We start from the raw sequence: 17,399 nt of genomic DNA on the forward strand, positions 1-17,399 counted from the left end.
ATGAAAGCATAGGTGGAAGACCAGACACAGGACTGACTGGCTGAGGCAAAAGGTAAGACCAGCCCCCTACGTGTTGCTAACCCCATTTGACAGGGCATAATCCAAGAGGCTGAGCTTAAATCCACTCTAGCCCCTGCTCTCACACTTCTTTGCATCCCATCTCGCCCACTCAGTTCCCCTGACGTCACGGCTACTGTATATGCATTTGTTATCAGTCACCCCCTATTTACTCTTTATAATTTGTCTTCCTATCTTCCTTCTCCATTAAAACATTCTCCACATCTCTCTCACTCTCTGTTTATCTGACAAGTAGACTTTCCATTTACCTAGAAAGAGATAGCGAGAGATAGCAGACTGAAGAAACCTCAAAGAACCTCCTGAGTCCTGGGTTTATTTTTGTACTCAGTAACTCATAAAGAAAAAGTGGAGTCACTTGGCAGCCAAGCGCACAGACACCCGAATTTCTCTGTGCGTATGTGATGATGCAACTAATCTAAGATAAAAATAAATAAAACAAACAACACTCACAATTACATTATGACAGCAGTCTGAATCACCAACACCAAAACAGCACAACTTTACTATAAATAAAGACCAAGTGCTGGAGATAACAGTGGCATGCTAAGACATTCAACTGTCATTTTGTTGACAGGAACTTATCATACACCATCTGAGCAGCACTACTTCATCGACCTCTCATGCTAAACTGAGGACAGATGCTACAGTGACAGCAAGGGCTGCCAGTACTAACTGACAACTGAGTACTCACCATGCTAGCTTCAGTCAAAGTAAAGAAGAGATAGCACAAAGAGCCAAAACATGAGCTAATTTGTCGAAAGTGAATAAAGGAACAACTGTTGTTTGATAGAACATTTTTGCTGCTGGTCATGCTAATGTTGACCATGTGGTGATAGCAAAAACTCACATAACACTTACATTTAAGCATTTAGCAGATGCTTTTATCCAGACTTACAAAAGGGGAATAAGTTTAATCAAGATCCCAGACATTCATGACTGTTTGTAACCTCTATTATTATCACAGAACAACGTTACATCACTGTTGTCTTCTGATTAGTAAATGAAAGTCAATCTATGCACACAGTGACCTCTGCTGGACAACTCAGTAATTACTTCAAACAGTCTAATATGCCTCAAGGCTGTATATTTTGATCTCCAAGGGGTTTTCAACATTTGATCTTGAAATCTCCACAACCTTAAGTTTGAATGGATATCCAAATTTCAGATAGAGACAGCCCTAATGTCACTGTCAAATACTTTTACTATATACCACACTTACTGGTCTTGAGCTGATTCACCAAAAGCATGTTTTAGATCCACAAAACTGGCACATTATTACCTATTACTTATCACACATTTATATTGTATTATAAAATGATCAAAACCAAGAAATCCTGAATCATAAACAAAGAAAGACCCCAGGATATTATACAGAACCAATGTTAATGAAAAAAAAAAGAACAAATCAGAGCAGACAATGACATCAGGGCATAAGAACAAGTGCAAGCTGAAGTATTGTCAGTTGCCATGACTACCCAATTTGGGTTGAGGTCAGAGAGAGCTCTAATGCTACCTCTTTTCACACAGATGCAGTTGTGGTTGGGTGGGGAGGCAGCTGCATGGGGAGAGCCTCTCACACTTGAATAAAAGAGGTCTTCTGATTAAATGAGTTCACAAAAACAGGTTGATTGCTGATGCAATAATCTCACAAAAGATAATTCATGGAATGAGCATACATGTACTGTATATGTATGTGAGCATACACACACAAACACACAAAGCATACAAATCACACTAAATAATAGTGTGCAATAAGTTGGCACTAATAAGATTTAGGGAAAACATGGAGTCTATTATGTACAACATACTGAACATCAACTTTTGTGGTGACAAAGATAATCACTGAGTTTTCTGCAGTGGTTGCTCCACCTTGTGGGGGAAAAGACAACTGCAACAACTTTTTAATTCAATATATTGTGCTCTTATGCCTGGAAAAGTGCTAATAATAGTTTCTTACCCTGTCCATTATACCACAGTCACAGTCTATACTTTGTTATTATTTGAAAACTCCCCAATGCACTGTGAACAAAAAAAATCTAGCTCTATTAACACAAAAGCCATGTAGTACATCGAAAGTTGGCTGGCATTTGACTAACCACAGCGAAGAAACCACAAGAGGGCACTGCAACACAACTGCAAGGTAAAAGTAGCATGAAGGGTGACTTACGACTGTGGTCAAATATACCCTTAGGCTTATTTATTGTCAGATATACTTCCTATTTCTAATTTGCTCCCTTGCTGTATGTGACAACCTCCATTTTCTTCAAAAATGTTCAAAAGACAATTTTCACAGATTTCAGGCAGATTCTGATCAAGGCTGAGTATCACAAGGATTTGATGAAGGAATATTACGGGCACTTACAGTAATGTCACAATTCTTGACACTGGCAAAAAACGAAGATCAATACAAGATTTAATTGGAAAAAACAAACGGAGAAAGTGTATGAGCCACCGCCTCCACCTGTCTGAGAATGGTAAAGACTGAGCACACTGAAAACACTGGCAACTGCTTTCTAAGTGTCTTAAAGTGATAATCTTAAATCTAAGAAAATGTAAGCCAAAGAACGCAAAGACAAAGGAAGTAGGATTATGTGAGTTAAGAGGCTCAGGGTCTGTTTAGAGGACACAGGAACTGCAAACACAAAGTTCAAGCATCTTTAGCTCTTTGACAGAGCATGTTTAGGTGTTACACACACAGTTTGTGCTCTTATCTGGAGTATTGTACAGTCGGTGACAAAGTGTGAATTAAGTGGTCAGACATGTTGATTATTCAGTCATGCCTTTTATCAGGTCAATCTCTACAGAATAAAACTGACTTCTGCCTTCAGCCTCATAAAACAGAGCCAGTAGAGACTTAACCCAAACAAAAACTCTTTTTGTTTGTAAAGGTATGAACATCTTATTGCTAATTTGAGGGCAATTTTCAAGTCTAAGAAAACAAAGTAAAAACAAACTCTGGTGCATCAAAGTTAGTGTGTGTAATGCAGGGTTCACAGGATGTTGACAGGAAGTGATGTTCATTTTCTTTTGGGAAAGGGTGGTAGGGGGCTAACAGCCTAGATAATGGATAAATATGGATAAATGAACAGCAAAGTCTTGTTTGAGTAAAGTTTTCACCATAAATACATGATATCTTACCGTGGGTGTAGCTCACTCCTGGGCTGAGGGTGGAAGGTGTGGCGACATGCTCCCTGTTGGGCGTCTGAAGGCCCGCCTCCTTCTCCCTGTCCTTGTCCTTGTCCCGCTCCTTCACCTGGCGCTGGCTCATCCTGCCTGGCGTCAGAAGGACGGTGTCATCACTGCACGCTACAAAAGCTACAGAGGCAGAGAAAGAGAGATGGGGAAATGACAAATAGAGACAGGTGAGGTGGAGAAAGTTGAATGAATCATGGAAAACCAAGCCCCATGTTGCCACCTAAAGATCTCCTGATTTAAACAACATTTTCGTGTCAGATGATTAAAAAAGAGCTGTGAATCCTTTATCAGGGCCCCTTGACGTGTGGTTAATGAGGCTGACTTTCATGTTATTATTCAGAAATGTGAGGTATTAATAGCGGTCTTGAGTGATCTGATCACAGTTTTCAGTGGATGTTGTCTGGGCTCTAACAGTTCACTCTCTCATTCACTGGCTGTATGACAGCTTCCTTCTTAAACCTGGTAAAGAATAACTCTTCCAATCTGTTTTTACATCCACTTTTGTCAATAATGCTAGTGCACTGACATGATTTGATGTTTCATGTACAACAACAGGTGTCACAAGAATAAAGGTGCAGTGAGCAGGTTATTACTGATGTTACTGATCAATAATTCCATCATAACTTTTTTAACACGCTAACTCACAGCAGTGATGTCACAGTGGAGGTGAAGAGTTTGAATTCCTGCGACAGCAGTGACAGTAAAGAGTTACAGCTACAGATAGACAGCCTTCATACCTGAACAAGTTCAGTATCATAGTATCATATAATCATGTTGTGAGCTTTATGCCCGACTTGAAACATGCACACTTATGCCGCTTCCACTACATGGTCCCACCTAGCCTCGCCTCTACACGGTTTGGTTGTTTTTTTCCATTACAATATAGAACCTCTTCAACGTGGGTGAGGTCATCACAGCACGGCTGCTTGAAACAGCTGTGGCTTTGTTTTAAACGCGACATACACAAAGTAGTGACTTGGAAAGCAGTTCTTTTCAATGTACTGAATCATTAGAATCAGTTAATTAAAAAGATTTGTACTACTATACTACTTCCTGCATGACCGGAGCACAGACAGTCACTGAAATACAGTGGCAGGGGTTGTGATGTGGATCGTCGCTTGTGATCGCAGGCTTTCCGCAGTGCTGTCGCTAAATACACCAGACTCCTCTGTTAAATTTTGAGATTTCAGACATTCCCTAAATGTTGGAGATTAACACAAGTTTTCAGGATTTTTAAGTGATCTACAGTTCTGCATTGTGCGGATTGATTCTTGTGTCGGACATCTTGCTCATGCCTCTTCCAGTGACGACACTCTGACCAATCAGTAGCCGGCAGTCTGTCGACGTCACACATAGTATCGGCTCAGCTTGCATGGATAAATAAGTACCAGGTACTAGCGCTAATGGAAAAGCAAAAAAAAAAGGCGAAGCAAGCCGCGCCGAGACCATGTAGTGAAAAAGCAGCATTACGTTTCATTGGCCCTTGAATAGCAGCCATGGTACTTCCCCTAATGTTGTGCACTGCCCTTAGCCCTTCCACTAAAAACACAATGCTTACCGGGATTGGCATGGTGCTCTCTCAACTCTGATTGGTGCTAGCAGGTGGAAAAGGGTTGGAGACAGTCAAAGAAAGGTAAAGTAACAGTGGGTAGAGGGAGTGAAAGTGATTTTTAGAAGTGTGTCAGATTTTGGGTAAAGATTAAAGGGATGGAAAGGGAGGACCGATATCCATGTGTTGTGTTGTGTTGTTGACCAGATGTTGGCAGTGGTGGGTTTGCGTGCAGCAGGTATGGCGATAACAGGTGACATCAGCATCAGCATCAGCAACAGCAGTGGGAGAAGCCGCGGCCACAAGGGACGAAAACAAATAATGCAAGAAAAAAGAGGAGACAAGAGACAGAAAACAAAAGAAAAAAACATTAGTTTAACCAAAATGTGAACAGAGGGCACAACATTACACAAAACAACAGATTTAGGCAGTGGGAGGGGAATGAAGACATTGAATAATACAAGACGAATAAATAAAAATAAATAAAATACAGTATGAGTTTACATCAAACACCAGAGAGTGAATTATTTTGGTTACAATTACTGATATATCCATTCATAACTGCTAAAGCTGGGTAATGGCATCAGAATCATACTGTAATTTTTAGCGTTTTATTAAAAAAGAGTATTTAAAATAAGAGATAATATAATACTTTACTGCTCCCACAACAGATATTTGCAGTGTTACAGCAACACAGACAGTAAAAGGTTGTATTAGTGTGAGTGATATGAGTGATGATTAATGTAAGTATTTCAATAATCTGTTTCAATTGTCAGCTTTTGTCTCATTAAAGACATAAAACTAAATATTAAAATGACATCCATTTACCAACAGAGCATTGGTAGCCGTCGTTGGCCCGAACAAAGACCTTTCTCTTGTTGCTATGCACAGCAGGAGGCAGACACACTGAACAGCTAGACCATTAACAGGAACTGAGCAGGTTTTCTTACCATGGCTGTCCTATTCTGCAAGCAATACATACAAGTCAGACATCCAAACTGTCAATAAACTGCAACAGCTTTCCTAATCTGTCAATCTCACAGACTCTCATTAAGGTTTACATGGAGATGCTCATGTAAAGGTCCAGTGTGTAAGGATTAGTGACATCTCATGATGAGACTGTAACAAACAGAACACTCCACCACTCAGCCCTCCCTTCCCCAAGTGCATTAGGTAGCAGATGCTGTTCCTTTCATTTGTGTGGAAAGCTTTTGCTTCAAAACAGGAGACACAGCATTTTTTTTCTGCTCAGGCAGCTGCAGAAGAATGGAACCACAAGATGGTGATCTCCGTCAAGAAAGACACTTAACTCCAGTGCATAATAAAAAGCTTACATATCAAAGCTTGGACATTTTTAGTTATATATGAAAAAACAAAACAAAACACTGTTCTGTGGGGGACACTTTTCAGTATCGCACCATACATGCTAAGGGGTTAGCTGAAAAAGTTGAAATTGCCACAATGAGTGATTTACTTCACCATTTTTGCAGAAAATACATGTTAGAGCACCAATAATGTATGTAGTTGAGTTCAATGACACACACACACTCATACATAAAAAAATACCACTGTAGACCGTGAAACTGACATTTTTTAAAAATATCATGATATCAATTTTTTCTTCATACAGCCCAGTACGAGGTAGTATATTCAATTTAAAAATAAACTTATAAACATGTTACCTGGACATACCTACATTAACATTATCCTAATTTACACATTATGGCACCCAGAGACAAAGCTAAGGGGTAAAACAAGACCACAGGATAGTGAGATGAAAGACAAAAACAACAATGCCAATGATTGGCTATTGCTCTGTTAATCAGGCAGGATGTGAAATCTAATCTCAAAATTCAGATTAGAAACCTCAGAGCCACCGACTGAGAGGATAGACGGTACTGAGAACTTTCTTACAACAATAGCACGAACGGCTTAGCAAACTGTCACTGAACATCAGTGGTCAACAAGCAAAGCTTTGTTGAGATGTACCAGCACAGTGATTTTCTAATTTAATCTCAGCGCTGCCCATCAACAAATCGACAGTCACCCATTTACACAACACTTTTTTTTAAGCTATGATAATAATGCCATCTATATAACAGTCTGACTCTAAATCCAAAAAAAAGCCCTTTTCACATTAAAAGTAGAGCGTGAAGCTGCTAAAAAAAAAAGACAACACCATTCCCATTTCCACCTGTGCATGAACTGTGACAACAACACCAGTGATAATGCCACAATCATTACTATTATACATCTTGTTATTTTTCTTTCTCTTCAAATCAATCACTTAGTTGATCCGATTGATGAAATAAATGATATTAAGAGCTAATGGCGATGTTATTGACCAGAAGAGTATCATAATGGAATGGAAATTAATTATTACGTATTACGAATTACGTTCCCACGGATTCCCATTGGAACCTAAGCCGGTAAAAACATTTAAAATTTGTATTAAATTGGGCTTTTTTGACTTATGGAAATGGGGCAAAAGCTAAATGTGTCTGATCCAGCAAAAGATGAACAATAATGACAGTCACTAGTTTTTTATTTGACTGATAAACTGAGATGGGAAGTCAGTGCGTCAGTGCTTTACTGGATGATTAGTGCCAATTACCCATGCAAATACATGTGTGGGGGTGAGGAAAGGACTGGCAGTGTGTCAAAATGGGAGACTTTAAATAAGTGTCACTATCAGAAATTATTCTTTTTGTATTGTGTAGTGAGACTGAGAGCACACTGATGGATCACTACATGTGACAGGCTAATTTTAGCATTTGAAAAGCTTTCTCGACTATAAACTGACAATCGAACAATGAGGGCTGGACTAAACTCTACTGTATATGCATGACAGAACAAAGGCTTTCAGTAATAATTGTTGGCTTCAGTTGGACTCACTCAGTACTTGCAGACATGTCAATGACATTTATACAATATTGTACACAACCTTAAATTATTCCTAAAAACTTGGTTGGAAAACATTACTTATCATTTATTTGGTCCATTTCAGTTACCTCTAATTTTGAAGTTGAGCCAGTTTACAATGTGAACCTGGGAAGGTGTAAATGATTCTATTTAAGGCAATATGCTTACATGCCGGCAATGTGTCTTATTAGTCATTTATTCACTTGCAATTTAAACCATGCCAGAGTGTTAGGCAATATAACCAGGACACGCAATTATATTACATTGAATTATATTTATTATAGTTAGATTAAAATACTGGTTTAAAATGAGCTTTAACGCCACTTTAGTTATTCACACAGCAGTTAAAAAGACTATTAATCAATCTGTGTTGACAACGCCACACTCACCCTGCTGACTCTGGTGTTGAAAACTGTGAAAAATAAATTATGCAGCCATTGTCTCGAACGTACCTAAACATGCTCTCAATAGTTCTCCCCTGGTTTAAACTGGTAGGTGGCAAACTCACACTTTAGTAAAGGAGTGGGTTATTATTTTCCCCAAGGGGCCACATGAGAAACATAAAATATTGTTGAGGGCCGTACCAATGGGCTGAATTAATTCTGTTCATTAGTTTTATCTCTTTATAAAAAAGCAGTAAATTGTATTGTGTAAATTGGGCAGCATACAAACACACAATAAACAAAATTAAGGAAAATGCAGATTTTCTTCAATTATAACAAACAAACTCTATACAAATATCAAATCTGTAGTGTAGTGTAGTAAATATATTGTCTGACACAACCATGACAACCGTCAATATTAACACTATAAAGAAGCTCCTTTAGGGGTCAACATTCCCTAAAGCTTTTAAAAGGTGATACCATGAGTGATTCCACAATAATCAACTGTTTTTGTTGTGGCTTAGATGTCACTTGCCATTTAGCTACCAGGTGTGGAAATTATACTTATTTAAGGTAATGCAATAGATGATCCACATCTTATCCAGAGCCAAACCTCTGCAAGAAACACTACCTTAAACACAGCACACATTCTCTGCCCCTTAAAACATGAAGAGTGCCTACGCAGGATAATAGACCATGACATATTACATAATGGTTAAGCATCACAGCAGAATCTCTGACCCAGGTTCTTTGTAGCATCAGGAGGAAAAGATGAAATGAAACGTGTTTGTGTATGTATGTATGCATGCATATATACATACATGAGTTATTTAAATGTTCAAATGTAGAAGATAAAAATAGACGAGAATTAAAGTGAGAGTGCACAGGGTATGCATCGTATCACACAAAGGTAAGCAATTGAAACAAAAGTAAAATCAGAACAAACATCAACTGTGATTACACAGTGAATTTTACATTTTAAACCACCAACACTGTGTCTGTGTGGTGTGACATTACAGTGGATGAAAAAAATATATATATAAAGAGAAAGAGACTCAGAATAACATCTCTCTAGGTGTTAGACTGCTGATGGACAGCTGAGTCATCACTCCAAGCGGTTGGTGTCGTTCACATGACAGAATGTTCATGGAAATTCAGTGACCTTGTCTACAAAAATAACATTTTACTGGTTTGTTTAGTCTATTAGCATCAGCTTGTGTGAAAAGTTGTGTGTGGCAACGTGTGAATTCTGTTTTTACAGCTCCTCTCTGTATGCTTCCTCAGATAAGGTCGAGGAAACAAACAAGATCATTTAAAGCCACACACTAAATTTGTCACACTGAAAGGGAGAAGTAGCAAATCAGGTAGTCCACCTTAAATGACAAAATGATCATCTGACATTACTTGACATCAGAGAGAGGAACAGTTGAGCCACAAAATATTAACCAAAGTAAAATTTTTAATCTGTTTTTTAAAGCAGATGTTGTGACACTAGATTACGCAGTAGGGTTCATAAAAACTGGCTTTTCATTTGTTAATTAAAATATCGTTATTTTTGTGTATCGATTATTCTGTTGCACCAGGAAAGATGATATTTTGACCCACCCCTAATAAACAGGGATATATTAATCGGCTGTAGTTTGAGTATTGCAAAGACATCCAATCCTAATTAAATACATTTTTGAGGAAGACCATCATCTGTGGAAGACCCACAAAATAAGTGATAAATAATAGTTTTAAAATACAATGATGTTAATATAGAGTAAAAGAGCTGGATAATTACAGAAGGCAAAAATAAAATACGTGTCTGACTATTTTTGGTTTGTTCCATGATTTACAATGACAATTTGCAGAATCTTAGTTATATATATAAAATATAAGTAATACAAAAAAGCAAGGTAGAATAGTCTTCCTCTCTGCAACACAACATTTTAATATAGCATTTTCAAAACTACTGTAGCACAGCTTCAACTCTCCTCCTCTGCAGAGCTGCCTGGGTGTAAAAATTGCCAGCAAGAGGTAGATTCAGAAGGGTTTCATCCATTAAGGAAGTGACACATCTGTCTTCACGAGGTAGGTCCATGGTGTGAACTCAGGCAGGCAGAACTGTGTGTGGTGTAGATCATGGGTGCTGTCCATATGGTGGCTGATTAACAACTAGAGGAAGTGACACGGGCATCATAAATAAAATGGCCCAGAAAAATGTGACTAGAGGTGTCTTCCTAATGCCAAGATGCTGTCCAACATTAGCCGAATTGCATTTATTTATGTAATTTATTCACTGTAAAATGCAAAGTATTCATGAATTTCAACATTTGGCAAGAAGGTGGGGCTGTTAATAGTCATATAATGTCCAAGTCTATGTGTCAAAAAGTAACCAGCCAGAGCAGGTGATGAATTACAGAGTTTATATTCTCCAACTGGTCATTGTTGAATGACATGTTGGCCTGCATCTTACTTTGCAAATTAAAAACAACAACAAAAAACCAAAAGGTACATTTAATGTCACACATTTAGGGCTGCAAAAATGCACACATGTGAGAGGAATGTTGAAATATGAACACCGCAAATAGTGTGTTACAGATGGATTAACACACATTTTCAATCAGTATTTTTATTATTATTTACTAATAATACTAATTAATACTAATAAACAGAAAATGTGTGTAAATCCAGCTGTAGTTGAACCACTCCATCTGGTCTCTCTTGATTTTTCTTAATGCTTCCGCGATGTTCGCTGTAAATATTTCTACTAGCGATATGATTGGAGATGAAACAGCCAGTCTAAATTTAGCTTCTCCAAGTCTCCGATTGGCTGATTTTGTGGCACAGTTGTAAGGCTGTGCCAAGTTGAGCGAGCGCTCGGGTAAAGTTGAGCGCGCACAGAAGGGAGAGATTGAGAGCGAGCGTGCAGCAGTCAGCAGCGCAGCGAGCAGGAGTTTGCGAGAGGGCATATGAGTAAAACTGAGTGAGAGGGGTTATTATGGCACGTTAAAATGAATAACTGCAAACATGCAAATACATGTGTTGAGCACGGAATATATTTTTGTTTGCTCAAATGAAATGATGTTTTGCTCGTGTAAAATGACTCTTCAAAAATATAATTTCTGTGCTTGCAAAATATTTTTATCTGTGCTCAAAATCTCACATTGTTCCTTCATGAATGTGGCACAAACATAGCACATTTAAAACAGTCATGCATGTGTCATGTTTACATTAAATAAAATTGCAGCAGGAGGCAGGAACCTGCGTCCACTGCGTTGTCAGTTGACCAGTGGGTGAACAATGATTGTATCTATTCTAATTGCAGACAGAACATGATGTTAGCGGGTGTGATTGGGTTTTTTTTTTTAACCAGTCAAACAGGTTAAGGTACTTAGACTTGTATTAGTATAGGTTTACATGGATTGGTGGATCCATGTCTTTAAACTAAGTTAATGTGAGATTGTGTGTCCATGTATGGACGGTAAAGCAAAGCCACAGACTCAGCCTTTTTTTATTTTTTATTTCTAGTGTATTTACACTGTTCCACAACTGAAAAACACTGTCCACTGAGAACAACATGTTCCTGCCCAGCTTTCTGATACATTTGAAGACTTTAAAAATAATGGCTTTTAAAGTAGTGCTTTCCAGCAGAAGAGAAAATAGTAATCTGTGACTATAACGTGGAAGCACAATTAGCTGTAAGTGATTATTGTGCATTAAGCAATTCCCAAAAGGGAGCACGTTGGTGATTTATTCATTATTACAGACAATTCTGGGAAATAACATACACGGAGTGTAATTCTCCTATGTGAACGCTGAGTCTAAATAAATGAATTTCTTGATAAATCAAAATCAAATAATCAAAATAAGCCTCTCCCACAGGAAAGGTTGGAGGAAGACAGAAGGGAACTTACATAGTCAGGAAATTCCTAATGCCTTAATTTTTTAATGATTAGACCAGAGTCTGACACAAGAGCAAACAAGAGAAAGCCCAATAAAAAGGATGCCTGCTGTTGTATTTAGGATCTAGAGCAGTGTGTAAAACCTCATCATGTTTGTTATTGCATGGGAAAGAAGCTCAACACTCCACCTCACACAGACAGCATTTCATTAGACGATAGCATCTTAACAAAGGTGAGGTGACAGGTAATGTACCCATGGCCCTCGCCCTCAGTGGAGTCTCGGTTACATCACTGCAGGGGGGCTCTGGCTTCAGGGAGACCATAGTGGAGACAGGCAAATGTTCTTAAGAGGAAAGATGATAACAGTTACTATGTTTCCATGCACACTTAATTCCAGGGATGGTTGTAGCTCAGCTATACTGGTCAATTCGACCACTGTCCTTGTCCCAGTAAGCACTAATGGGGAATTGAATTATTGAAAGAATGGTCACTGCCTCTGCGAGGGGTGCAATGCCCCACTTTCAGTGTGTTAGTATTCGGCAATTATCAGTCAAACTAACACAATAATTTGGTTAATGGGCAACCAGTAGCCAAGTAAAAGGGAGTCTGGCTTGTCAAGGGCTGAAGTGCCCCTGAGCAATGTACTTTACTCATCTTCCATGGCTCCCAGGGTCCAGATGTGTGCTGCCCATTACTGGTGTGTATTTATGATTGAAACGACGGGTTGTGTGCTACAATTCAACAACTGAATAATGAGGTTAAATAGTGTTTTACTATTTTGCCACTTCTATCTTGCTGGAAATGGCTTTGTTTTCATGACAATTACAGAAAAAAAAAAAGCTCTATCTACAGATCAGATGTAGGGCAAAACAACAAACATTTAAGTTTCTTAATAAATAGAATTCAGTCAAAGTAATTTATTATACTCATAATATCACAGTTAAAGCCAGTCAAATTATATTTTTGAAATGTAACAACATATCGTGTTTTGGTGAAAGGTCATTAAAGACCACCGTTAAATATCATTTAAATGCTTGTTAAAAAACCCTTCCCTGTAGGGCGCAGCATCAAGTCAAGCTTCCATCTCCAGCAGCTGTTTACAATGATGAGTGACCACAGGCCTCGGCTGGTATTATAGATCTGATTATGTTCACTCTGTCTGTTGACTGCATCACTGCGCTGTAGCCAAGTATCCTGCAGAGCCTCTTTACTGGGAGTAACCGTTTTAAAGAAACAAAACACACACAACCCTTGAAAACTGCTGTTTACTTAATTTCACTCACACATTTCTGGTTTATGTGTGTCCTCATAAAACCCCTGCATACCAACAGACATTTAGAAATCGATTAAGAGTCCTCACATCCATGTCTTTAAATGTGTGTGCCTGTCACATTAAAAAATAAAAGCACTTCATTTTGTTGTTTGTTGTAAGCCTCCCTGTGTTCTTCTTCTGGACTTGAGTGTTGAATTAAGGAGTTATCATATTTCTGTAATGTACTTGAAGTGGCTCTTTCCTCAGCTGCAAACAGAGAACCAGGGACAGACTTCCCTCTGTGCTACTAGGCTCGATTACACCCATGCTTTCTGTATCAGCCTGAAGCAGCCTTCCCTATTCGCACACATCTAAGGAAATCTGTGTGAAGACACTTGAGGAAACAAATACTCAGCCACCCAACTCTTTCTACTGAGCTAATAGAAACAGCATGATCTGTGTTAACTGGACACGTAGCACTTGAGCAAAGCATGGCAGGGAGTATTTCGCTTTCATTCAGGGAAGACCTGAGCAAACAACCAACTGCACTGAACACAACACAGACATTTTCTCACAAAACCAAGCTGATAAAAAAAAAAGCATTAATGGCGACTGTACATGGCAAAGAACAGTTTTAGAGGACTGACATGACAGCTTTTGAATATGTACACTGACTCAGTGTTATCTACCCACCCTGGCTTCCTGCTGAGTTTGACAATGTAAATGTCGACTGACCAAGAAAGAGGAAATGCATACCGTGTGTCACTCTGTCGAGGGAGGTGAGCTTGTCGCTGCTAGCGTGTCTTGGTCAGAATAAACCTGATTCAACAGGGGACTGAGCTCGGCTCGGTCTCTCTCCCACACTCACTCTGACACACACACTCTAAACACTGAGGGGGGGATAGAAGATGGTGAGAGAAAGCATAGAGCACACAAACATCCTCACCTCCTTCTGCCGCTCTCCGAGTACACTCAATTCTATTTCCTCATCTTTTCTTCCATCTCATCATTCTGCTAATGTTAATATGATTACACACAAGAAAAGATAATAACTAATTATTGTGTTAGTTTGAGTAAAGCCAGGCTAAAAGCTGAGCATAATGCAAATGGGAGTTGAATTACTGCTACGTAGGGCCCTCTGTAGGGTTGCAAAATTCGGGGAATTTTCAAATGTAGAAACTTTCCATGGGAGTGAACTGGACATTTTCAAATTTGAAGGTTGGGAACTTAAACATAGTTGGTAAATAACATATTGAAACATTATATTGGCTAAAACAATCAGATTTGATGCAAATACAATTGAATATCAATGCTATTTCTCAATCAAAGAACCTTCACACACTTCATGCACTGTGAATTCCTCCATCACAAGATATTACAAGAACTGGTACTATCTATGGTAAGAACATATAGGTATGATCTATGGTGTTTAGGTTTGACTAGAAACTATTAAATTAAAATGTATTACATTAGCTAACTGGCTGGACTAGCTGAAATCTAGACCGTTTCCACTGACAAGAAGAGCCCCGTCAGCTTAAAGAATGAAACTTCTCTAAAGTAATGAGCACTTTACAAACAGCTTTTTTTCCTCCCCTCACACATTATAAACATGCATCACAAAATTCAGATGTTAACATTTGTATGAAAGTCGTTTTTGGCAATGAAGTACGTCAAAACACGAGCCAAAACTATTTCTGTCTGTGACATAATAGGTCAGCTGAAAAAAAACGCTTCATACCAACAAGCCGAAAGGCGGCATATAGCCACCTAGCATAGCACAGGTGGACACTAAATCAATTCCCTGCTACTGTTTGTATACTTGAACAAGGACAGACAGTGTCCAATTAAAATGCACAGTCGATCGAGAACCTTATCACCTTGACTTAACAGTGCATGGAAATGTACCAAATAATTTATTCTTTCCCCATTTATCCAACAGATCCATCTAATCTACTTTTATGTCTCTATAATGCTAGAGGTGGGAAAGATACATATATTGTCTAGGATAATATCACATGTAAATTTCCCCACTGCGGGACAAATAAAGGACTATCTTATCTTATTTTATCTTATCTTATGAGTTTTAAAGATATGCAAATTGACATTATCGAGTATTGAAACTGATGAAACACACACTTAAACTCCACAAACTCACTGAATGCGTGCAGCAGAAGCCATCCTTGCTGCAGCAGTACTCAGTGTCACATGACCCCTAGTGGGCCTACGTGCTCACATGACCTCTGTATAGCATCACACAGGTTAGCCGCAAGTAATTATGCTAATAAGGAGAAAAATGGAGACACCATCCTCCGCAACTACATCTCTGAAATTGTTTTATTATTATGCTCTTGTTTGTGTGCTGCTGCACAATTTACCTTGCAGCAGATTTATCACAATTTATCGATTTTGACTACTACAAATCTCAGGCAGATCCAAAAAAAAAAATGGATGTGGATTGTTCCTGTTCATACTGACTTGAAATTGGAGTCACAATCAAAATCGAGTGCACTGGTGTAGTACCATAGTTACTACAAATAATGGAGTTGCAGTGTGTGCTCTTATTGACCAAAGCTGCAGAGCCCATCTCCACCAGTTGCCCTCTGACCTTATTATGATAATGCAAGCTTTAATGTATTCTCCTCTACAACAATTCTCCTCTATTCACCTGCTTCATTGTTTACCCCACAGAACAGGCCCATTTAAAGATATGTCTTATAAAAACAAACAAACAAAATAAAACTGTATCCACAGTTTGTTATCAATGCCAATGCAATAAATTCTGCTGGATGGATACTGCAAAATGTTTTTGATGGAGAGGTCCAGTCAGCAGAAGCTGTTCTTGGAAGTAGGACTACTGACAGCAGCTTGCAATGTGTTAATTGGTCACCATCTTGTATGAAACATGACTTCATTTTTAATAATAGGACAGGTCTTATGATAGTGTGAAAAATCACACTCTCATAATCACTTATAGGGTCCCATTTAGAGTTAAACAATAAAGCCTGGGCATGTACGATTGACAACAAGAACTGTCCAATAGGTGAATAGTTGCAGGTGTACATGGACGTACAGTGAACAGGCCCACTACAGTCTTCCAAATACGACTACTTCTGTTTTAAAAAAACAACCAAGAAGGTACTGGCAAAAATACTCAAGTGAAGGATTTAAGATGAGACGACTGACACTGACATAGAAAACTGGCTTAGAGGTTAAAGTAATATTGTCACAGACTGTGCTTTTGAGAACTAATTTTGTGTTAATATAATATGTGCACTTCAGGTCTGCCTGTGATTTGGTGCTGCACAGTTTGTGCAGTGGGTTTTAGTTGTACCCTCTCTAAATCACAATGCAGTTGAAAACAAAGCTAAACAAAGCTCTGTAAGTAAATGTGTGTGCGTGTGTGTGTCATAGAAGTGGGAAACACATTATGATACAAGCTACATGGTCCACTTCACTATTAATATCACGATACAACAGTTCTGTGATCATCAATATATTGCAAGACAATCTTATAGCGATACATCGCAATATCTGTCGAACTGAAGAAAACAAAACATCAGGGATAAGCTAAAAGAGCAGGATTTCTTCATTAAATTAATTTACTCAATACATTTTATTCACAGCATAGATAACAAAGTGCAACTCTATATAGTGAGCATAGATGGGGGCCCCTATTAACGTAGCTTTCTCCCCCAACAACCCGCTGTAAATGCCCTCTTCTTCGGCAAGGTATTTTCTGCCTTAGTTTCCCTGACTGTAAACTTTTTTGTCAATTTAAAATATTGATTTTGCCCTGGCATATGGATTATCATATTGCATGAGGAAGATATATCACCAAATCAATATTTTGACCCACCCCTAGTGTGTCGTAAAACCAAATTAACCAGCTAAAACCACACAGATTGGACTATAATCAAGCCACATTAAAGTGTAGTAGTGTGGATCCGAGTGGAGAGAGAAAAAATGTGTCAGTAAGGGCACAAGATGTTTTCAGCCCTGATAGAGGAACTTATCAATGTTTTTTCCGGTATAAGCCAACAAAGGAAGAGTTGTAGTGGAGCCGTACACATGCAGTCTGAGAGAGAGATGACCATGACTCACATCATGAGGATGGATTACAGAAAGGATTTGAC

The 17,399-nt window shown here is 38.6% G+C and overlaps 1 protein-coding gene across 3 annotated transcripts in view; it reads right to left on the reverse strand.

Annotated features, from left to right (window-relative positions):
* The window catches only part of osbpl8 (oxysterol binding protein-like 8), a 67,945-nt gene that overhangs the window by 31,739 nt on the left and 18,807 nt on the right, over window positions 1-17,399 (reverse strand). For 2 of the 3 annotated variants that reach the window (XM_058624298.1, XM_058624297.1), the window contains exons 3-4: window positions 4,832-4,868; window positions 3,217-3,393 (exon numbers count right to left, since the gene is read on the reverse strand). In XM_058624298.1, coding sequence (XP_058480281.1) covers window positions 3,217-3,393; window positions 4,832-4,868 — 214 coding nt within the window. The remainder of the gene's footprint in view (window positions 1-3,216; window positions 3,394-4,831; window positions 4,869-17,399) is intronic. The other variant, XM_058624300.1, reaches the window with a different exon arrangement.

Source organism: Solea solea, chromosome 3 (genome assembly GCF_958295425.1).
Source record: "Solea solea chromosome 3, fSolSol10.1, whole genome shotgun sequence".
Lineage (NCBI taxonomy): Eukaryota > Metazoa > Chordata > Actinopteri > Pleuronectiformes > Soleidae > Solea > Solea solea.